The 24,145-nt window shown below is 43.7% G+C and overlaps 1 protein-coding gene across 1 annotated transcript in view; it reads right to left on the reverse strand.

Annotated features, from left to right (window-relative positions):
* The window catches only part of LOC120503881 (ras and Rab interactor 3-like), a 156,106-nt gene that overhangs the window by 10,510 nt on the left and 121,451 nt on the right, over positions 1-24,145 (reverse strand). The window contains exons 22-25 of the mRNA XM_039712916.1: positions 14,463-14,535; positions 10,939-11,030; positions 6,426-7,889; positions 3,663-3,971 (exon numbers count right to left, since the gene is read on the reverse strand). Coding sequence (XP_039568850.1) covers positions 3,663-3,971; positions 6,426-7,889; positions 10,939-11,030; positions 14,463-14,535 — 1,938 coding nt within the window. The remainder of the gene's footprint in view (positions 1-3,662; positions 3,972-6,425; positions 7,890-10,938; positions 11,031-14,462; positions 14,536-24,145) is intronic.

Genomic DNA, 24,145 nt, shown 5'->3' on the forward strand with positions numbered 1-24,145 from the left:
CTTCCTCACTCATGGACTGACCAAATTTGGCCTGTTTGTCTCACAGACTGTCTCCATAAACCAATGCTTATTGCTGCTTTGTTTTTCCATCAGTTCTCTTCCACAGTGGCAGCTCCCAGGCAGGACAAGGCTGGGTGACCCAGGCACAACACTGCCAGTACACACCACCTGTATTGCAGATTTGCATTGTTTCTCACTCTACAGGTGTCACTTGTGTTTTTGATGACAGGCAGAGATTCTCATTCTACCCATATCACACAATATACCTTTAATCTTTTGCCTGAGTAAAGGTGTTTCTGAAATACACATAATATGCATTTTTTTTCTACATGACATTACTGTGTTTCCACATAAATTGGCTATGTGCCCAGCTGTCCCTGTGTATATTGCAGCATCCCTTCCAAATGTAAGACCTCCATGATTCCTGCCTCTTATTTTTTCTAGTGCTAAAAAGAAATGCCAGCCATTTTGTGGAGCGTGGGTTTCCAAACTCTATTTTTTAAAACGCATTTTGTTCTTACTAATCATTTCTAGTATTTTTAGCGGGCAGGTGACATATTTTCACATTGTCGGTTATATTCTTGGAGGCATATGTTTCAGTTATTTCAGTTTGCATAGAAGCTGGAGAAGCTCAGTGAGACACCTCAATACTGTCATAATTGTGCCTTTGGTGAGGATTCACTTACTAATATCACTGCCTACATAGTACATATGAGTATCTGAACCAGGGCCGCTTAATTTCTTTGATAGCCAGTAATGAATTAATCAATATTGTCACTGGAGTGTGCCTTGAGTCATCTTGCTCTGAAGCAGAAACCGATATGCAGCCAGATGAATCATCTTGACTCCACGGACTGACTCCACAGTGTGTGTGATGGGAAGCTGGGCATGGTACCCCTCTGTGGCCACCTACAGCAAGATGTAGCCAGAGATTGGTCCTGCTTCAACTCTATCATGGAGCTGTGCTCAGTGGGCTCTTGAGAGAAAGGTGTATGACTAAGACTGTGAAGTTGCCTTCCTGATTCCTTGTGATGAATCACTTCCACAAGCTGATTGCCTTCATCTTGAGGAAGAAATGCTGGTTGAAACCAGTTCAGGGTCTGACCCATTCAGTTCGTAGTCTTAAGTATCAGGAATTTCAACCACAACCTATTTATCAGGGAGATTTTGTCATGTAATATGAATTGTAATCAAACCAAAGACCTCCTCCTTTCTTAAAATGTCTTGATATACATGGAGTCAGTCAAGGCAGATTTTAAAGTTTTATGACTCTTTCAGCATGGCAAAGATGGGCACCACCCCAGGTACAGATGTTCCTGAATATGCCTGTCCTTAGTTTTAAAGGAAACTTTGTACCTCTTGGGGCATCCTGGCCAAACCTTGAGTGATGTACATGGGTCTCAAAATGTTAAAAAAATTTGTATTTTCATATGTGTCAGAGGAGAACAGGTGCTTCATTACATGGTGTTGGCATTTTGCTTTGAGAAATGAAACCATATTCTTAGGTCAGCTTATCCTATGGCCAGCCTAAAGTGAATAAAATCTAGTCTGAGCTGACAAATTGCAAATTAAGTCAGACAACACAAGGAGTTTCCATGTTATTGAACAGATAATGCTTCTGACAGAGGTAGGCTGATTTTGGTCCTGTAGCAGAGGGAATGATTTGTTTTCTGTTTCACTTGCTTTGCTCTTGGAAAAGGAGGGACCTTTCTAATTGACCAGTTAGGAAAAGGAGCAAAAAGGAGAAGAAGCTATTGCACAGGAAGCTGAGCATAGCCTCTGCTCTTCCTGTGTGAAGAACATTGTGCTGCCTCATGGCTGGCTAAAAGCAAAAGGGGCCCTGTGCTGTTGCTCTTGAGGTGGGCAGAGAACAGAAGGAGAATTCCCACCTGCTGAAATCTGCTCTGAGCACCCCACAGCACACTCTTCTGCATGCCACCTGCTGCAATTCCCTGTCAGAAAAATATTCCAGGTTGCTGAAATATTTCAGGTTCCAGTCTTTGCCACTGGAAAATGAAAGTGGTCTGGGTTCAGTTCATTCTGTGGAAGAGGTTTCACACATTTTGCATCTAACTCTACAGGGCATTTCACTCAATTACTCTCCAAGTCTGCTGTTTTCCAGGAGTTAGATACAGCATTCTTCTCCCCTTAGCTTCTTCTTCAGGTCTGAATTCAATGGGGTACATTTCTATAATTCCAGGCCAGTTTTCTTCTGGCCAAGCCCTGATATACATCACTGATCATGTATAAGGGAGAGGGAACTCAATATAAGGCAGAGGGAACTGGATGCACAGGGGTGAAATCAGCTTCCAACCTACACCCTGCTGAGTAGTACTCAGCATGAGAAAACAGCTCAACTGGCTGAAATGCACTGCTTTGGTTAGTGTAGCAAACCACACTGAAACCATCTAATTTCATGAATATCAATATTTTAAACATGTAGGGGTTTTGTAATTATTTCCCTGACTCCTCATTTCTGTTATAGAAAGTGACATGACAGTATTTCCTTCAACAGAGAAATTCCAGCCCTGAGCTAACTAAGGTGTGATGTATACGTAACATACCACCAGCATCAGAAGGAGACCATGTGGGTTTCAATGAGGCTTGCAAGTCCTTGATCTAAACCAAATTTATTCTCAAACTCCACACAACTATTTTAACAAAATTACAGCAAATTCCCCTACATATGTCTAAATCTCATAATACCTGAAGACAGTGAGAGGTCCTTTCCACCCTGTAGCTAAGGCTCAGCCCTGGGGTGGTTTCTTGCTCTGCTGTTAATGTGTCTAGACTGGTCGCTGAACCTTGCTGCTTACTATCCAAGAGATCACCTTGAAGTGAGGCTCAGCAGGGACATAACAATCCCTGTATGAATGCTCCAAGGCTGTTGCCAGTACAAAATAAAGCAGAAGAGCTAAAAGCACCTTTGGTGACTGTGAGCTCTTGAACAACCACAGGTTATTGCAAGTTAATACCTGGCTTCTCTCCAGATTCAGGCATGGCTGGTCATCAGCTCACATTATACAAGAGAAGCTCTTAAACTGGCAAGGCAAATTGCTGGAGGAAGGGACTTGCTGGTCTATCTGCAAAGATGCATCCTGTCTGCAAGCCAAGGGTTTAATTTCTGCATTAGTGGTTGGCCTGAGGCCCATGTTATGTTTATACTCAGAGCACATACTGCCTTGCACAGAATTTTAGAATTTACTGGAGCATCAGGAATTAGTAACAAACTACTAGCACTCTGCATCTCCTCCTCAGTTTAGGCAAAACTCAGTAAAGGCCAAATCAAGAGCCTTTTACCAGAGACCCATTCCTAGAATTTACCATTACTCCGCAGCAAGCTGGGACAGAGCCCTGAGGATATTTGGAGAGCTGTGTGAAGACCTGTGCAAAAAGGATATTATCCATAAAACACACACAGGTAACTAGTTTTTGGACTTATGGAGCTTAAAGTTAACCAGGTAACATCCAGTCATTAGTGCAGAGAACTTCACTAACCATTCAATTCTGAGCACAACCTGTGGCCATCTGATAGCAAACACATCAGCCATCACTGCTACCACCAATGTGAATATTGCCATGCCAGCTGTATCATAAACGCTGTTCCTTTGATACAAGGAGAAAGACCCATGGTGGATGCCATTGCAGCAGGAGTCCTGTACCTGGATTTCCCTGAGCCATGGAGTCATAGATGAGTTTGCAGGTCTTCAGCAAGATGGCAATTTTCTTTTGTGGAGAGTAGGTCTTGTGCATGGTCGTGAACTTGTGAAGGATCTTTTCCAGCACAGCAGTTTCAGGCACACTGGTTGTGACACCCAGGTCAGTGGTAGTTGTGTTTTGTATCACAAGTTGGTTCTCTTTCAGCTGCTGTAAAGATCCATCTTTGCTGTGTATTTCTTTTAAGGAAGAATTAATGGCTTCCTTTAAAGGTTTCAGGACACATTTGTACAGAGCTGTCTCAGCAATCACTTCTGCATAGAGAAGGAAGAACACAAAAACATATAATAAATAAGCAATACAGTAGTACAGGTGCAAGTAAAAGTCCTAAGGAAGCATGAGGTTGGTTATTCAAACACTACTACATAGCTGTGAGAAGGGAACAGAAATCACATCCCAGAAAGTAAACATTTCATTACCAACACTATCCAGAAGTCCTAGATGGGCTTGAGATGAACATCAGTGTGTGGTCTCTGTCACTGGAGCAGTAGGAGACTCCTGCTACCAGCAGTCCCTGCTCTCTTTGCCTGACTTCTGGCTGACCAGCATGGCATTGCCGGGCAGCAGGAAAGCCAGCTCTGGGGAAAGAAGAGGAATCTCACCTAACTGTGATTTTTTTTCACAGCTCTGCCCTTACAGATGCCCAGATGCAATTCACCTCATGTTCCTTCTGACCTCTCCTTCTGACTTGTTCGAGATATTCACTTTGGGATGCAATTAATTGCACCCTCAAAACACCCCTTTCTTTCCTCAAAGCAGCTGCATGCACCAGCTCAAAGACAGAAACCAATATCTGGTCAGAAGTTTCTCATTGTTGCTGCTCAAGGGACTCTAAATTACTGATCCTATAAGACACCTCTTATGCCACCTGTGGAGGAGGAAATAGTATGAGTGGGTGGAATTTGCTTAATGTTTGGCTGAAGATGAAAAGACACATAAGAGACTGTGAGGAAGCCTGTTGTCTGAATCCTAGAAACCAGAGGCAGAGCTAGAGGAACTGCAAGAGATTCTCTTGTTGCAGAGGCAAAAAGGTCATTGGCAAAAGGGTTCATCTGCTCAGGCAGTGGGGGATGAACCAGTGTCTTACTCAGGCAGTAATATTTATGTATTCAAAATGCAACTATTTTAAAGAATCCAGAGAGCCAATCAGCCTGAAGCAGGGCAAATTCAAGTGGTAAATCCTCCAGTGGGAATCCTTGTTCTCCACAGAAGAAGACAGCCCTGTCAAGGTTGACTGGGCTACATCATCCTGTTAAGGAACTGTCAGTGAACAGGGTTAGATACAGGGTCAAAAGGCATGTCCGTGGGAAGGTGGTGGGATACTTGCACACATACAGCTCTACCAAGCAGAGCAAGGACACTTCTTTCCTCCCCCTTTTCACTTTCACTAATCAAGATTCAAGACAGACTTGTCTGTGCTGCCCCCACACTCCCCACCTTGAAGAAAGAGGTTATTAGGGCAAAGATTGAAGGTGTTACACAAGATGCATGAGAAGTGAAACTGCAGGTTCCCTCTCTATGCTATGGCAGGGGCTGGCTGCACGTCTGCTGGGGACCTGCAGGATCACACTCAGCCTTTGCTGGGGGAGAAGGAAATCAGCAGAGCCTGCTGAGACTGACACTGGACAATCTTTTACTCTTGGCTCACCACTTAGCTTAGTCCCACCTAATACTGGAGCTGCAGGATCTCCTGGAATCCCTGGTCACTCCTGTGGTTCACTCCATATTCTGGGTCTTCCAGCTCCCAGCTTGTTTTAAGCCAACTTAAGGATCCACAAGTAGCTCTGCACTGGTTTTCAGGTCCTCAAGAAACAGTTTGAAGCTTTCAAAGGACAGTGTGTGCATGTGCATGCACGCTTGTTCTGGCTGGAAAGCTTTCACTGGGATGAAAAGTCCTACAGGTCTTTTTATATTCTCTCATGGATATACATTAAACAGACCAGTCCAATCCTTAGCAAGGAAAGAAGTAGCACATTATTCCCTCACAGGATATGAATGAGAAGCAATGAAACACTTTGTAAACAGTTAAAAATAATATTTTTTTCTCCCCAAAGGCAAATTATACCTATGGCAAAGAGGTGAACGCTTTTGGAGCTGGCAGTAGTCTTGCAACAGACATTTATTCTGTACCTTTGAGGTATGAGGAGCACAAAGAGGAATCAAGGGATTCCTCCAACCTGCCACTCAGAGTCCTCCTAGTCTAGTCCCTCCCTGTGACAGTGATTGACCTCTAAGGTGTATGCCTCATGCAGGGAGTTCTCCATCCTTGTAGCAAAGCAGCAGATGTGGAAGGCCACAGGAATGCAGCTGTGAAGGGGAAAGTTTGCCTTTTGTGTTTCCAGTGAATTCTTCTCTGTGTGCAAACCCAAATACACACACACACAAACACATATACAGCTACATAAACACACACACACATATATATACACACATACATGTATGTCTCTCATACACACAAACACATGTCTCTTTTGCTTAAACTCTTCCCTTTAAAACATTCATAAAGGGATTTTCCCCTTCATTGGTATCCAGATTTTTGAGTTGTTCCTCCAAGTGCTGGCAAACACAGCGCAGACTTCAATTTATGCTGCTCGAGTTTTAGGAGATGGTTTATAATTCTGTAAAGCAGAGCCTGTGTCTGCATAATTCTTTCTCCCTCCTCACTTTCCTAAACCATGCCCAAGGATGAATAAACCACAGGTACCTACCTAACTGTTCCTCGGTGTAGGAGGCTGGGTCTATCAGAGATTTCAACTCAGTGCTCTGCACTAAGTAACTCTTCAGCTGCGTCATCATCAGCCGGATCTCTTGTAGCATCTCTGTGCTGGAGCTCTGCTTTGCCATCGTCTCTAAACTGTACACTCTGTAGTCCCGCACCAGGTTGCCAAAGTATGACTCCTTGTCCTGTGCCAGCTCCACTATCTTCTTCTGCAGCTTCCTGTCACTAGACAAAAAGACTGTGAAGACGTTGGACAGGTTCACCAAGGACAGCCTGTTTTTGGCCTTGGCCAAGATCACGGAGCGTGTCTTTTTACCAGATGAACTACTCAGCATCTCCAGGTCATCCTCTGTGCTGCTGGTGGAGTAGGAGTCTGGCTCGGATGTTGATGCCTGAGCCACGGTGCTGCCTCCCAGGTCCTCCAGGGACAAGTGTGACCCTTCCAGCTCAGATTTGTGGCCATGTCCTGGTTCAGTCTTGGTGTGTGTGCAAGTGGCACCACCCGTCACTGTAGCTGGGCTGCCCTTGCACACAGCCTGCTCTGTGGCCACGGCCGTCTCTCCCGCTGTTCTTTGCTTCGGCTGGCAGGAGCTGGGGTTCCTTGGTACCTGGGAAATTCTCTTCCTTCTTGGTGGTGGGATAGGAGGCGACTTTCCCTTCTCAGTGGCATTGCTTTGTATCTTAGGCATGTCCTCCTTCTCTGCAGCTTCAGGCTTTGTCTCCTGAAACTGTGATACAGCCTTTTTGGGAACCTCCCCAGGCACCTCTACAGCCTTTTTGCACAGCAGTGTTTTATCTCTGCTCTCTCGACTTGTATCTTGGTTTTCTTCTGTTCCTTCCCCTTTCAGTGTTTCACAATTTTCAAGATTACCCACACAGCTCTCCTCTGAGGTCCTCTCACTCAGCCGCCTCCGTGGGGGAGCAGAGGGTTGGGAGCCCTTCTTGGGGCTCCCTGCCAAGGGCGCATTGGCCAGGCAGCTCTGCTTCCTTTCTTCTTTATCATCACCGCTCTCAATTTTCATTTCCTCGAAGCTCTTTCCTAGTGGCTTAATAAGTAGCTTGTTTTCTTCACAGGCAGTCATGGGGTCCTGTGGGAGCTTCAGGGAAGATTTCTGAATGAGAGCATGAGAAGGTGGAGGGGGAGGAGGCCGTCGAAGAGACCTCCTTTCAGTAATCATGGTGGCAGGGGGGAGTTCAGTGCTCCCAGAGTGGCCTTTAGGAGAAGATACATCTGGAGGACAAGGATTACTGCACTCTTCTATAAAAATAGGATTCACAAACCACAGCCTGTCATTTCCTATTGACAGCTCAATTTCACATGAGCAGTGGTTTGTGCTACTTGCAAAACACTGGGTAGATCTTAAACTGTCTGCCTGGGCAGTGCTCAAAGCAGTGTCTTTTGCAGGGTGGGATAAGTCCTGCCTTCTGTGGTTTAAGTAGGAATCCCAGAAATCTGTCAAAAAAGAAAAAAAAAGGACAAATAAAAATGAAAAAAATCTGAGAGAATTTTAGCTGCTAATGATATGTAGAAGATATATTTATTGTTAAGATAAATGGCACACAAATTTCAATGTCGAACTTTCAAACCTCTGCACAAAACTGTGTGATGAAGAAAGAGTTACCTCTTTTATGCATATTAAATTCTTCAAGCCAGGGGATAAGCTCAGAAGCTTCAGCAGAATTCTCTCCCCTCTCAGTTTTAGGACTCTTATCTAGTGAAAGTTGTTCAGCATTTTCAGTACGAACAGGAAGGTACAAGTAACAAATGATTGTGAGAAGGGATCAGGAAACAGGATCCAGCAAACCTCATATGTTCTGACCAAGGAAAATGGATAAACCTCTGAGGGTACTCACTGGATGAGAACTGTATAGATGTCCATAGTTAGGGATAAGGGGAAGATGGGAAATCGTGGAAACACAAGGATGCAGACAACTAAATAACGATTTCAGCATGCTTGGTCCCTGAAACAGAGCTGACACTGGTGGCATACTTTTCTATGTGGACTTCAGGGGACACAATGGGGCTGCCACACAATGCCTGAACCCTGCCTAGTGCTTGGTGTCATTGCCAAAATCTCGCATGCTGGGCCCAAGACAGGATGGATGGAGCTGCACACATATGGGATGACTCTCAGTGCTGAGCATGGGTACAGCTCTCAGGTCAAGAGGTGAGCTAAAAGACAGTCTATTCCCATCAGGATAAAATTGCCTATTTAGCTTCTCGCAGCCTAGGCTAGTGTCCATGGCAAATTCAACTTTATAAGCATGTCAGCACGTTATCTTAGGGTGATAGACATTAGAACAGCTTTATTCTCTTATTTCTTACTGTGAGAGGGAGGAGAACAAAGAAGCTTAAACTAGTAGTGTTGCTAGGAACAACAGCACTCTTAACCACAGAATTTGGGAGAAGACATGCAGATGCAACTGCAAGTACTAACACCATGCTGCCAACCTCCTCACATCTGAGACTGTTTGGGGTGCCATTTTCCTTAAGCTCTCCAGCTGTACTCGATATCAGCAAATGCAGGACAGAGGAAGTTGTTTTAAGTCAGAATATAATGCTGTGAAGTCTCATGGGCTGAGGAAATGGTGAGTAAACCAATCTACAGAGGGGAAGTTGATCAGTTTTCTCAGTAGTGGTCAGGATAAGGCACTGTGATGAAAATGCAAAGCTGCACACGGGCTGGGAAGGAACAGATGATGTGGTTCTACCAAGTAACACAGCTACTTCAGAGCAGGCATTTCCCAGCACAGCCACACTGTCTCACACTGCAGAGAAGGCCGTTTGATCATCTCCCATTGCTGTCCTGGATCTTCCCTTATCTTGCACGCTGGGAGGAATAATTAAGGAGTTCTTGGAGTCTTTGGCGTGTCTGTGATGGTATGTGCTCTTTGTGCAGTGCAATTATGCTAATTCTCCTCCTAAAAGAACTTCTGTACCAGTGAGATCAGGACTGGAGGGCATGCAGTAGATCCTCTATAACAACATACAGAACAGCCAGATCCTTTGTGGAACAATTCAGGTTGCAGATAGACATCTTACTTCTATCCCCTTGAAACACATATTACTTTGAAATAAATATAAAGCAACATATGAGAATTTCAGACAATGCTCTGTTTCTTTCGGAAGTGCCACTTTGGGCAGCACTTAATAGTTTGTGCTCCCATTTGTATCCACAAAATTTTGTTCCAGGAAGCAATAAACAGCATCTGTCAGTAGCTGAGCCTGTTGACTCTAAGACAGCATGGCACTTCAGGAAGCTAACACCATTTCCCAGGAAGACTGCCTACAACAGCAGGTTTTCTTCCATTGTCAGAAACTTGACCAGTATGAAATACACCATGACAAATAAATTTACAAGCCTCACTACTTTTATGACCACCAGTACAGGAGAAAAGGAAGAAGACTACAACCAATATTGTTTTGGTGCTTGTGCTTTAACTAACCTCTTCTTTCAGATGTTGCTGGAAACTGTTGCCTGAATCAAGATAGCCTCTGCTGGCTCAGATTAGACTGAAGGTTGCAGATTCATGATACACTTCCTACATTTTAATCCAAAGTTTTAGACTTATTATAAAAAATGTCTGGACATGTACGTAAGAGGATGCTTTGACAAATTGGAACATACTCAAAATAGAGGATGCTGAAAGTGTTAGAGGCAAATCTGTTGATGATATTCAACAAAGCTGCCTGAACTGAAACCAGTGGGGTTTACCCATGCTTTCTGGGAGGAAGAGGAGCCAAAAATAGTGAGAGTGCTCTAATAAATATCTCTAGATGAGCTAACTCTTCAATTTTCTCCGTTGTTTGGCTGTTTTCAACACCTGAAGGAAAACTGAAAAACCAAGGAGCATGAAAGTGGCTTACTGAAGTAGCTGTCTCAAGTGGAGTGTGTTAAATGAAAAGGAATAGAAAGGAGAGCTCCTTTAGTTCACAGAATTGCTTTTCCTATCTGTGACTTTATACATCTCATCTAAAATTTGCTTGTTTGGTGCTGTCACTAAAAATAATGTTCCTTTTGCATGTGATTTGTGTGAGGTGAGAGAACATGTTGGGACGATACATATTTCTCTACCAACTAGAAATCCTGCAAGAGCAAGCAGAAATATCAAAACTCAAAAATATCACACTTTCATCAGCATTGCCCCCACACATCAGAAGGAGAAGTTGCAAAGGTGTTTTCCCTGCAGCAGAGATATGAGCCACTTCCAAAGTGTAGAGTTATCCCGAGAGGCTGTGCTGCACTTCAGCTTACCCAGACTGTAGGGACCACACCCTGGACAGAGATCCAGGTAGAGGTTTATGGTCAAAGGGGCAAGTGCCCTTTTTGTCAGCATTCTGCTATGAACATAAAGATCATAAACATCTTCCCCTTGCATTCAGACCTCTTTGGCTATTCCAAAGACAATAGTTAATCTATCTTCCAGTTGCATTATGTCTCTGCAAGGCACTGTTGTTCTCACGAGTCCAAGTGAAAATCTGACTGCTTTGAGGGACTTACCTATCCCCAGACTAGAGATAATTTCAAGGTCTTGAAAGCTACTGGCTTCTAATATTGCTTGTGGCAACTTCAGGGTAAAGGGCAGCAAATCCCTGTAGAAGCAAACACAATGAAAAAATATCAAGAGGACAAACCCCACAATTGTTAGGAACTCCAGATTTCACTTGGTTTTACTGATTGGATTGGCTCACAATCTCAGCTGTATTCTGTGGCTAGTAAGGAATTATGGACCTTGTGCCAGACTGGGTTGCTCTGATTTCACAAAAGATCACCAGCTTCTGTGGTGATGCTTCATGCCATAGCACTGACTTAATCACTGTGTCTTGGCTCTGTCCTCTGAAAAGAGCAGGAATACCTCTCACCTCAGGGAAGGCCACAAGGGTTGAAATATCTTCCCATTAAAAGTGAGGTGCTACAAATTGTATTTATTTTTATTAGAAAAGCCAATCTTTTTCATGTGGAAAGGATTTGAAGCCCTTTTTCTTTCTGTTTACCCCTCTCTCACTACCCTGCTTCCTCTTTTAAAAGTCTCTGTAAGTAAGGCGTGGGCACACAGCAAGGCACAGAGGGATTGGGAGAGGAAAGCCCCACCTAGGGAAGGGTAACCCCTGGGTGAAGGGACAGACAGTGAGGAAGTGCTGCATGACACTGAGAAAACACATATCCCTCTAACTCTCTACTCTCAGACTTCTGAGTACTTGGTTTCTGGAAAGATGCTGTACTTCTACTGAAAAAAAAAAAAAGAAAGTTTCTCAGAGGATGTTGGCTGGGTTTCACTGAAACACACCCTAAATCTCAAGCAATTTAACTGAGCCCTTGTTCTGCCACTGAACTGTTCAGGTTTGCCTCTTGCCCAGTGACAATCTGCTAACCCTGTTCTTGCCTCAATTCCCATTCTAACAAGGACTAGAAAAGCCAGTCCCTAAATGATAACAAGGAATGGTGCAGGATCACCTTACACGTAAAAAGTTTTACAAAATGTTCTATAAGGTATAGAAAAAACAGACCTTGTGAGTAGGAGGTCTCTGCTAAACAAATGCACACCCAAAAAAGCAGACGACTGCAGACCTATCTGTTGACAGATGAATGCAGGGGGCCCATTTCTGACCTTTTTAGCAGATGCATACCTTACTGATGTTTTGTGTTCTCCATGGGTTCTCTGTGCACTGCTGAGTGCTCTGTTGTCACACTCACATAAACTGATGTGATCCCTGCCTTATTATTTTTTCATGGCAGATATGAAGTTTAGAAGATGAAGAGGAAGAGGGTCCATGTACGTTCTGCTTTGTTATTTTATATGCATGAATAGTTCCCTTCTTTTTCTTTTTTTTAACATATTAAGATCAGGAAATATTAGGACATTGCCCTAATAGGAAAAAATCGGTTTTATTAATGGGGCAGCAGCTTACAGGCCAGCCACCAAGTCACCTGTTACCTACAGGCAGGTAATATATCCAGGCCAAAGGTTTTTTTGAGATGAGCCTGTCAGCCCTGAAAAGCTGTTTCCAGGTATTCACAGACAATTTACTACATCCCTGTTCTCAGGGCTCTACAGTCACCATCACAGAGAGCTCCTATGAGCTGCCAGCAAATGGTAGGTCAGTGTCTTTTTATTACCTGCTTCTCTCAGAAAATTATTCCCTTTTTATCTTGTCTTTTGACAGTAGCCTGCAAAATCACATGAACCATCTGAATGTGTATTTGACACTAAGAAATAACATCTCTAACAGAAGCCTTGTGAAGGCTGACCTAGAACAGAGGCTAGACAGAGTTAAAGAACAGAAATAACATCTCTAACAGGAGCTGAACTGATGCCTTGTGAAGGCTGACCTAGAACAGAGGCTAGACAGAGTTAAAGAATAAAGTAGGGATTTATTAAAAGGCCTTAATGGATACACCTTGGACAGTACAAGATCCTAGCCAGGGCCATACCCAAGATGAACCCAAAATGGTCACAAAATGGACATGGTCACGAGATCTTTCACTTTTAAAAGTTTTGGTTCATTAGCATATTGCAGTTAATTGTCCAGTTACAACTTTAGGTTATGAAGTCACATGCCTCTTGTTTTTCTCTCTTCAGTCCACACTGTTTATGCTCTTGGGCCTGAAATTTGGGTTGGTTGTCCTTGGTTCCAAGAAAAAGGAAAGGAATTGTTTTGTCTAGCTCCTCTGTGAAGAGAGCTTACCATCCCTTAATATGAAGCTCAGAACTACACACTACAGCAGTACAGAATCTGAAAAATATAAAAGCTAAAACATAAGGCATCAAATAGAAGAACTTTTCTTTCTTTCTCTTTCTTTCTTTCTTTCTTTCTTTCTTTCTTTCTTTCTTTCCTTTTTCTTTCTTTTCTCTCACCATGATCCTTTTTGCAGGAAAGCAGAAGTGAGCATATTTTCTCTGTTACCAGCCACTTACTAGGAATGCCCAATTCTATTTTGCATGTGGGCTGTTCTTTGCTTTAGTGAGAAAGGAATCTTTATATGGGTCCAGGGTTTAACTTATGTCTATTGTATAGGGTCTATATACATCTAGATGGTTAAATGTCTATTAAGTGTGAGGTGGAGCATGGTTTATTGTGTGCAGGTAGGAGTTGTGGCTCAGTAGTGCTGAACTCAGCTGGCTGCAGGAGTAACCCCCAGAACAGTGGGGGACTGGCTGGAAAAGCTGTAGCACACTGAATCCTACCCCAGACAAACTGTTCCTATTGTGTGACCTAGCCAAGTGACTGATGTGACTGCCTTGTAAGCATATCCTGAATCTGCTTTCTCCTCTTAAAAGGAAATAACTGCTTTAAGAGTCATGTAAGTTTATATAGGGGAAGTCAAAAGTCTACAAGCAGCTCACAACCGGGCCTGCTGCAGTAGGGGCAGGGTAAGTAGGTGGAGGTATTGCTGCAGTGTGCTAAGCACGAGGACACAGATTAGAGAAGGCTGCAGACATCATCATGTGGTGATCAAACCTTGCACTAGTGAAAATGACATTACAGGTCTCTTCCATCTCTGTACCCATTATTACTGGTATTTCTGTGCTGAGCAAACAAATGCTTTGTTTTAATTTCGAATTTTACCTAAAGAAAAGACATTGTCTCAGGACTACTTTCCTTGACAGATTCCCCATAGACTAAGCACTTTGAGTTGCCAACAGGCAACAGTGCATTAGTAGGTTTGTCAAGTTGCTACTCTGTGTGTGTTTGTGTGTGTGTGTGTATGCTTAAAACTTTAAAGAAATAGTTAATTCAGGGCCCTTCTTCCTCCCTGCCCCCTCCCCCAGCCTCAGTTCTGTGCCTTTGTTCTTTGTGGAAGCAGCCCTATGGACAAAGCTGCAGGGACAGCTGTGTTTGTGGGGTGAACTGGCTCCATTGTAGATACAAGCATCTGAAATACCTTCTGGTCTGTCAGGCTGGAGGGTAGCAGAGGAAACAGAGGGGTCTGTGCTGGGACTGGGGACTGGGGAAGGGCAGACCAGAGGGGAGGGCAAAATGAAGAAGAAGAAATGTGCCATGGAAGAAATGAATGCAACTCACCTGCTGACACAGTAGAAGGCAACCAGTTTGAAAACATCCTCAAATACAAGGACAGATCCTTCCAGGTACAGGACTGGTGAAAAACAGAAAAGACAGTCAGCAGCTGATTTCTTTGAGCTATAAGATAAAAAAACAAAACAGGTAGGTTTGGCAGGCACATCTTGTGTTCTGTGACAGTCCAGTAATTGCATGGACTAATATGATGAAGCATAAAGACCCGGCTTCAGGTGGCCAAATGCAACATGATTCTTCAGGGAGACACTAGAGAAGAAATAGCCTGGCTTTCTGAAAACTTAGCTCAAAATATCCAAGTGTTGTGACACTAACGGAAACAATGGGAAGAAAGAAACCTCCCAGCTCACTTCCAAAGGGATCGTTACAAGCCCATCTGTCTCTAAGGATGTGCATCTCTGCAATACATACAGGGCTGACCTTGTGACTCTCCATGCTGGAATCTGGTTTGGTCTGGATGGACAAAGTGCTTTGAAGAAACAAAAAATAGAAATTACTGTTTCATTACTGTGTGTGTGGGCTCTGACCTGGGTCACTCAGGCAGTGTGATCACAGCCTATTTGTATCTCTTCTGTCTTCTCCCTCCCATGGTGTTATTCAGCGACTGCACTCTCCTTTAAGTGGCAAAATACAATCCACCATATTGCCGAGTTCTTTAAGATGACCTTCTTTATAAAGACATGCATTTGAACATTGTGTAGCCCAAATCTCATGTTACTACAGAGCTTTTGGCTTTTAAACTAGAAAAAATTCATTGACCGGTGGTGAAAATTTCACTGACTGATAACCCAAGGCAGAGAGAAAGACCTGGATCTGCAGGAGAGATGTGTCCATCTTTGCTTCAGCTTTACAGTCTCAGAAACACTATGGCTGTTTCCACACAACAGGCCCCACTACGGACACTGACAAGGGCAAGGAAATCTGCAGTGGCTTCTCAGAAATGCCTGCTTACTGGTGGGAAAGAACCATCTAAAGCTGCGCTCCAGAGCTGCCACAGGAGCACGCCAGGAGTCCCTGGGGAGCAGCACCAGCTCCACCCCCATGGCCCTGCCCACAGATGCTGTGCATCTTCCTTCACGCTGCTCTAGGTCACAGGTCAGAGCTGTGGACTCAAAGCTCAGCTCTTGTGATTCAGCTTCCTCAGTCAGCCGTGATTCAGAGCCCTGTGAGCCGTCTCCAGCCCCTTGCCATGCCTGCCTGGTGGTTGGGCTCCTGCAAAGGAGGGCCTCCAGCACCTGCAGGAAGGAGACATCCTCCTGATCTCCTCTCCCTCACCTCTGTGCCCTGGCTCTTGTTTTCCAGCCAGCAGACAATCCCCCTGCAAGGAAACGCTCAAGATTGTCTTGTTCAGGTTCATAGCTCATTCCCCAAACCAGGCATTTCCTCCTTTTGCTTCTCCCTTTTTTCTAGCCCAGGCCCAGCAGGTTGTTATTTTGGGCTGAATACTCCAATGTAGGCATTTTTTATAGAGACAAAGACCATGTAATTCTCAACAGTCATTCCTAGCATCAGTTTATGTTGGATCAGCATGAACAGTTTAACCCCAGTGTATGCACCCATACCATACTGCAATGTGGAATTTAAAACATACTTCAAGCAAAACAATCCCTTTCCCTCACTTTTCTCTCACAACTGGAAAAATCATGTTTGGCAAGTTTTTTTCTTTTTCCATAATAAGAATCGTATTTCAGTCAGGGATTTTCATTAAACATCTACCATGAACAATTTCTGTAGTTTGAAACCCATCTGCTTTGCAGTTCTGACACAGGAAACAAAAATAAAGACAAAACCCAGTCCTGCTCTGGAGAATGAACCAAAATCCAAGAGTCTGAATTTGCTCAAATCTCCATCTATTAAATAAAGCCCTTTTTACAGATAATGGTTTTAAGGAAGTTTTTTTTTCTGTCAAGAACTACATGCTCACTTTGGCATTCTGGGTTGCAGGTATCCATAACAGGCCAGGCTGCACCTGTACATGCTCACATATATGAGCAAATTGCTTGGATTTGGACTATTGATTGTTTCTGTGCCAGAAAGCTCTGCCACTAGAGAGCTTGAATGTCAGGCAAAAAAATATTAGTCTGAGTGCCTCTGTGTCAGGAGTTTCCACATATAAGTGGAAGCATAGCTACTTCTCCTCCTCACATATACAGTTAAATTGCATAAAACACCACAAATCACCAGGAATTATACTGCTAAGGAAGACTAGGTACAAAAAGCTGCTGAAGCTCAAGGACAGAATTTTCAGCAGGTGGTATATATAAATAGGACTGTCCCTGCTCTGGGAGGTCACAGAAGGTAACAAAACCAAGAATATTTCTCAGCAGGCTGGAATTCATCATACAGAGACCCACAGCTCTCCTGGGACATTTTTGGGCAGCCTGCAAACAAGTAAGAACAGATGGAAGAATAGTAAGAATAGTGCTTTAGATGTGTCATTACTCGAGGTACTAACACCATCAGGACCAATACTCAGCCCAAAATTTATTCTGAGCGGTGGCCATGTCAAGCAGCCTGCGTAGGGTTGCCATGGCTACTTGGATCTGCTCCCAGCCCAGCACCCATGGGGAAATTCTGCCTTGCAAACTCCTGAGGGGAACATCTTCTTTGGGAGAAAATGTAACACTTTTCTCTTAACGTATTTTTTTCTAGACACCTGCTGACACCAGCAGACATCACTGATAAGTAGTGCTTTTCTTTTGGATGGCAGATGATGGGTTTGAAACAGGAACTTGTCTTGGGGGAATGGTTGCCATTCAGCTGTGGAGATCATTATGTGCATCCTGCTGCATGTTTCTAATTCCTGGAAAGATGCAGAAAATAACAATCTTGAACAGCTAAAAGGCCTGTGGAGATCATTATCCTGCTGCATGTTTCTAATTCCTGGAAAGATGCAGAAAATAACAATCTTGAACAGCTAAAAGGGCTCTGCTGACTTTTGGGGACAATATTTCTGTCCCCCAGAGCCATTGCTGCCTTCAAGGCACCCTGCTCTGAGAAGACAATCAGGAAGAGGTGATTTTCTCTGGCTGTGGGTGTGTTGTGGGTAGCTGGGGACATTTCATTGACATGAGAACTGCTGCTTAGGGAGGGATCGTGATGCTGCCATTTATAGGAACTCATGACTTTAGCAGAATCTACATGCAGACATCTGCCAGACTGCTGTAATCCTGATGATAAGTGCAGAGAAAAAATTCACCTTTCTTGGGCTTGTAAAACTAGATCCAAAGCACCTTAAGAGCAAGAAAATATCTACATCTCACCATAACAGTGCCTGAATGTCAAGAATATGATCAAAAGCAAGAGAAAAATAGGCTGGGTTCTGTGAGCCAAACATATTGCCACAGCATATTGAGTTTTACCTGATATTTAGAAGCCCATTGAAAAATGTCACCTTCAGGAAATAAAAGGGGAAATGTGTAGATCAGTGGGCAATTTTGAGTAGTCTGAAACAAAGAGATAAGAAGTAATTGAATTTTTCTTGTGGGTGACAGAAGTATTACCAACATGAATTAGTGCTTCATTGGTGACAATACTCTGTTTTTGTGTCCTTTGGCAACTCAGTAAATGAATAGAACGTGGCCAGGTTATGAACTGTTATATATATTTATGATTGTCTCATCTTCCTCTTTCAAACACCAGCATGGTCTGAAGAGTGTCATCTTTAGGCACTGACTCGAATCTGTATTCATGCTCCCTTTGCTCTTTGGATCTCGCCATCATTTCTCCATCCAGATGCAGATGTCTTTGAGTCACACTGTCCCTGAGCATTCTCTCTTCCTTTCCTCTCCAATTTTTTCCCCACAGAATTGTGTTTTCTAGTTCCACTGTTCTGGTTACATGGACAAACCAAGCCAATTTCCATCTTATTGCTTACACCAGCTCATGGGACTCAATTACTTCAGCTTCTTCTCTAGTGGCACTGTAAGTGCTATCCACTTGTTTTTGGTGTCTGTGTAGTCCTTCAGAGACATCTGAATTCAAAGACACAAATTCCTTATTCTGCAGCAGTTATGTGGACAGAGGACTACTGAGAAAACAACCATCCTCAGAAGTCCTGCCTGGATGTGCTGAGATGTTCTCAATCTTCCAGATTCTGGGAAACTGTGAGATTTATCATTATGGGTGTGATTCCAGTTTCCTATTTTCGGATTATAAGTCCAGAGTGTCCTAACAAGAGGTGTTTTTCTCCCTTGATATAAGTTTGATACCACAGTTGCCACGACCTTTGCAGTAAGCAGCACAGGCCAGCTTTGCTGCTGTTCTACCCTCAGTGAGTAAACCTTGCTATGAGGATGGGATCACACCAAGGCAGAGGCTACCAGAATTCTTCCTCCCAGACACTGACAGTTCAGGTTAGCAGGTTAGCAGCTCCCTGCCACTGGGGAAGGAGTGCTGGGTATTTTAATGGTGTGTTACAGTGACTGCTATAGCCCCAAAGCTGAGGCTGTTGTGTCTGTCACGATACACTGTGATTGTCCTACCTGCTGTGCTTTGCAGAAATGTGTCAGAGTGTGATGCAATTCCTTCAGGTTATTGTTCCAGTTCCCCAGTTCTGACCCTTATTCATGCAATTGGCTCATGGTGGTTTTAAAAGAAAGATCCTCAGCTGGATGGTTCTAAAGGAGGAAAATTTAGACTTCATTGGCAGAAGTCCTTATGGTGTTTAAGGACTTTCTGCAACATCTCTGTTGGGAAGTTCCTAGTATCTGTCTCTAGCATTGTTTCATGTGTTATTTCTTGACGACCTTGTGGATGGTACTACATGGCCTTCTAATGCTGTGTTTTTGTAAAACACTGACACTGTTTATCTTTTTTCTCTTCTCAAGGCCTTTTTATTTATTCTGTAATCTGTTGCCTCTGCTTCTTCCACATAATTTCAAAGCTGTAGTTTCAGTTTTGGTTGCACAATTCTAGACTGTCCTGGTCAACCTATGTCTTTTTTGTCTTTCTAGTGTGCTTTACTTAGCTGCCAGTTGTTTCTGGGCTTTTTCCTCATCAAGGAAGGGCTGAAACTTCCCCCATTTGAACTTCTGCCTGAGACTCCTGTTGTGCATCCAGCTCCTGCTTTTTCAAAAGATTTCAATTTTATGGCTTCCTACAGAGCTTAATCTTTCTGACTATGATAAAAAAAATATCACTGTTCATGGCAGTTCCTGGGAAATTGGAACTAATGAATTATGAAAGTGATAAAGTGTTAATGAGCTTGGTTGTAGAGTATAAGAGAAATCTATTTTTAAACTATGTTCTTCACTAAGTATAATTATGTTGTGCTGAACAAAGTGTCGTTAAAGAAGATGGAAATCACAGGCTTTTGTACTCTTCTCAGGCTGGAGCTGAGTAGAAGGGACACTTGGTAGAGATGACAGTTCCCCTCTACCCTGTGTGCAAGTTCTGCTGCTAAGATAAGGAGCTGTCCTCACACCTAACAGCCACAGGGGCCTTGACCACTCCACTGAACTTTGGCTCATCCACATTCACCCAAGATGGGCAGCACCTTGGTGTCCACTGAGGTTTAATGCCTTTAATTCAGTTTAAAATCCCCGTGCTGCCTGGTCTCATCGTCTCTGCTGCAGGATGCTCAAGCAGGAAAATGTTACAGGCACTTTTCTGCTCTGCTTCCTCCTCATTGGATCAGTGTTTCAGCAGGGTGAGAGGGTGCTTCTCACAGGTACTTCAAGCACAGCCAACTCAGCTAAAAGAAAAGTGTCACAGCTCCTCAGTGCTTTCCTTAAAGGTATCCACGTGGATAGCACTGCCAGCTATTTCAGGGATTAAGAGCAGAGCACACGCTGGAGAGCAGCTCTTCAGTTTCAGAGCCCTTGCCTTACTTGTTAGGTCCTCAACCCCATATCCCCTTCTCAGGTATGGAACAATGTGGAAATTTCAGTGTTTCTTCAGCCAAAGGAGATCTTCCCAGGGGTATTCCCAGGACCAGATGTCAATATGAGACACAGCTAAAGTTTCAGATGTAGTCACACAGGGTCTGCTTTTGCAGGAATAAGGTAGGGAACATGGCCCCTATGAAATACTGAGTTCTGAGGGGGACACCCAGGAGAGTAGGATAACATATTCAATCAATGTGGGCCCTGCACTAAGCAGCTGAGCAAGAGTTGGGATCCTTGCTGGAGAAGTCACATTTTTGCAGGTCATTCAGCATCCACTCGTACATTACAATGGCAGTACAAGATTTATGCTGCCCAGCTGCCCATTAAAACTGTCAGGGCTGAGGCCCGTGGCTGACAAGACAAACTCGATATAGATACTTGTAAGTTACTCTCAAAAGGCAAATTTCTTTGGTAAAACTTTGTGAAGCATTCATATATATAAACGGTTTCCTCTGTGCCTCATATAACAGGAAACAGTGCTATGGTTTGAAATTCTGGGGATTTAGTTCTTAGCAACAGTCTCCAGGTCATATGGATAAATCTTGCGAATCAATCCTTATGTGAAAAATGCATGCTATTATACAGATGTATTTTATTAAAAATTATTTTCTCCATTTACTTTGGAGAAGAGTTTATTTCTCTGGCTCTGAGACACATTGTGAAGTACTATAGTGCTGAGGTTAATCATACAGAAAAAAGAAGTTTGCCCAGTGTTTTAAGGGAAGACATTCAGTATTCAGAATCACATTCTGCAAGAGAGACTTCCAGGAAGAAAAGCCTTTACAAGAAAGACAATTTCCAAGGGTGAGTGATGAAAGGGAATAACCCACTTTGAAATGGCAGAGGTCAATAGGGTGGACAAAAAAGGAAAAATAATACACTTCTTCTTCCTAGAGCTTCAATCCCACCGGGCTGACAACCTGGTGAAAACAGCTCTTTTGTTTCCTGCTTCTGAGGGGGATAGACTGCACTGTCACTGACTGTGAGGGTCCTACTCAAGGGTCAAGGAGTGAGGCCCTTAATGCCCTCATTTCACTTCAAACAGTATCTAATTTACCTCATTTACAAATCTAAACTCATGTTTATTAAGCTCTATAAGATCTTTAGATAGCACTGTCCAAGGATAAAAATATATAATTTGTTTCAGTTTAGCCTCTGAGACAAGGGCACTTGTATTATGGGTACTGATTTAGAGTAGCTGTTTTAAAGCCAGTAAGCTTTTTGGGTTGTGTTCAAGGAACTGAGCAGAGCAGGGTAAGACAATATTATCCTAGAACAGCACGCATAGTCTCTAGCTCTGATTACACACAGATTTTGCATTATGCCTCTTGGGAGTGAAAAATAAGTGGGGAAAAAAAGTCAAAGTAAGGATTAACAAAGCTAACAAGACCTCGAGGGCTTCTTTCCAGAATGCTTTCCCTACAATCCCATCGGTTTAAAGCTTAGAGTAAAAATAAAAGTATTTTTGTGAAGAGACGGGAGGTAACTGTTCAGAATGAGAGTAAAAAAAAAAAAAGGGACTAAAGCTACTCGCTATAAGCAACCAGAATATTTCCAAAACAACTTGTAAATCACAGAGAAGCCTGGCACTGTTCAATCTTAAAAAAGCAGCTGCACAAGTGTTTAATGTTTTAAAATAAGCAGTGTGTCAAAGTGATGTGGGACTCAGCTCACATGAGAAGGACTTGGTGAGACTTTCTGCTTTCCTTGTGCATGTCTGCATTTAGGAGAGAAATTATGGACTTGCACAGCAGGTTATAAAATATGTCCTCATACCACGTTTTACAATATCCCCCAAAACCAAACCTTGCCAAACCAAAATTCTGGGCTCCTAGCTCAGAGTAGCCTCCTGAAGGGGAACCCCTTGACTCTAACCCACTTTTCAGGGCTAACACTGATGTGGATAATGAAGAACTCATCCTTGGCAGACAGACTAATCTCGGGAAGATGTCTGGGTTAGACATCCTTAGGGGACTAGAAATCATTCAGTGTCTTATCTCAAATCAAACCACAGGCAGCAGACTAGACAAAGATAATGTCTCCTATGTCCTCATTACAGCTCACACAGAGGTGCCCTTTGATCTGGTACTGCCTGTGGAGGCAGACGAGTTCCAGCAGAAAGCAGCAGCAAAACAGCACTCCCAGAGCTGTAGGTCAGGGCTGGGGCAGAGCTGCCCAGTTATGCCATGCCATGGAGCTGACTTGCTCAGTGGGAGGTTTTCCATGCCAAGAAGCTCTGTAGATGATGGCAGACTTTTCTTGTTAGTGAGAAACATGCATAAACAGGGGAAACAAACCCATGCAGAGTCCTGGGTGATGCAGGCAGATTGTTATCTGTGTCTGAGGGAGGCTAATCTGCAGATAACTAGAGTAGCTCTACATCTCATAGGCAGCAACAGGAACTGTGTTAAGCAACAACATTCATCAGTCTACTCTCCTAAATGGCAAGGTGTCTGCCCAGAGGCTCCTTAAATGCAATTAAACTCCTTCAGTGTTTAATTAAAATGTGAACCTGAAGGTTAACTACATATTCAGCTTTTCCAGTCTCCTCTGCTAAAAATACTCAAACTTTTACTCATCAATTTGCTAATCCTTGAAAAAAAAAAAAGTAGTCTTGGACAAGTTTTGCTGCTGCAATGTATGATTTGCTTAATTGAGATGGAATCAGTCAGTTTTGGGGTAAGAAGGGAAGAAAGATCTTCTGTCCCATGGGTGTTGATAACTTGTTATTTTTTCCAGCACATTTCTTCTTTTTTCAGGCTTGTCAGGCCCAGAGCTGACAACAGATTCTTGCTTTGCTTCAATCACACGCTCCATCATGCAACAATAAAGAAAAACATTCCTCTTAAGTAGATTGGAAAAATTGACTCTCCACACTACAGCAGCTGAACTGCCTGTCAGGCTGTACAAAAAGCATATAAAAAGAAGTCTGAATAGCTGTGTTGATACCTCAGTGCTGGACACTGTCAAGAGCTCAGCAAGCAAAAGTTCTCTCTGCAGCTCAGTAAATACAATCATGGCCAGGATGGGCTTGCTCAGGGCTGGTGATGCACAGCTGGCCAAGACCCTTCAGCAACCTGTGCTTCAGCCTTCTGCCTGTAAAATCGGTGCCTTCCTTTGGAAAAGTCAGCTGAATTCATCTTGGCAGGGAAGGGAAAGGTCAGCTCCTCCTCCTGCTGCCAGCAGTGCTCTGCCTTGGGAAGGCTGGCTGCTGTGAAGCAATTTGGCCACAGTTTTGCACCGACTTCCCACCCATCCCAACAGGGCTTTTGCCCTGCCTGCAGCCTCCTCTCCTGGCCCCATAAAGCAGCTCTGATGGGCTCCTGCCTCTGTGGGCAGCCTAGAGCACATTGGAGGCTCATGCAATTATTCAGCACTACAGGATGTGACCCCATCCTTGGTCACCTGCTGCCCCTTTCCAACTGGTTCTCAGACCTCTCTCTCCAGTCTGCCACCAACCCTTCCCAAAGTTACTTGTAGCCCCTCAGCCCTTTACCACCTTTAAACCTCCATTCCATATTCATTCCACATGACCCAGCACATGGTAACACCTCTAAGGAAGCATTGCCCCCCCACTGTCCTGCTTTCACACCCCCACATCCACATTTCACTCCTTCCCAGCCAGAGCCTGCACGAGGCAGAGAAAGCCAGGGAGCAGAGGGGCTGGAGGGCAGGGACACGTGCTACTGACAGATGAGGAATGGCAGCAGCCCTTCTTGTGGCAGCACTAAGTTACAGCCTGAACTCACATAAAACCTGACTCTTTCTCCTCAGGAGAGGGCC

Source organism: Passer montanus, unplaced genomic scaffold (genome assembly GCF_014805655.1).
Source record: "Passer montanus isolate IOZ18808 unplaced genomic scaffold, ASM1480565v1 scaffold27, whole genome shotgun sequence".
Lineage (NCBI taxonomy): Eukaryota > Metazoa > Chordata > Aves > Passeriformes > Passeridae > Passer > Passer montanus.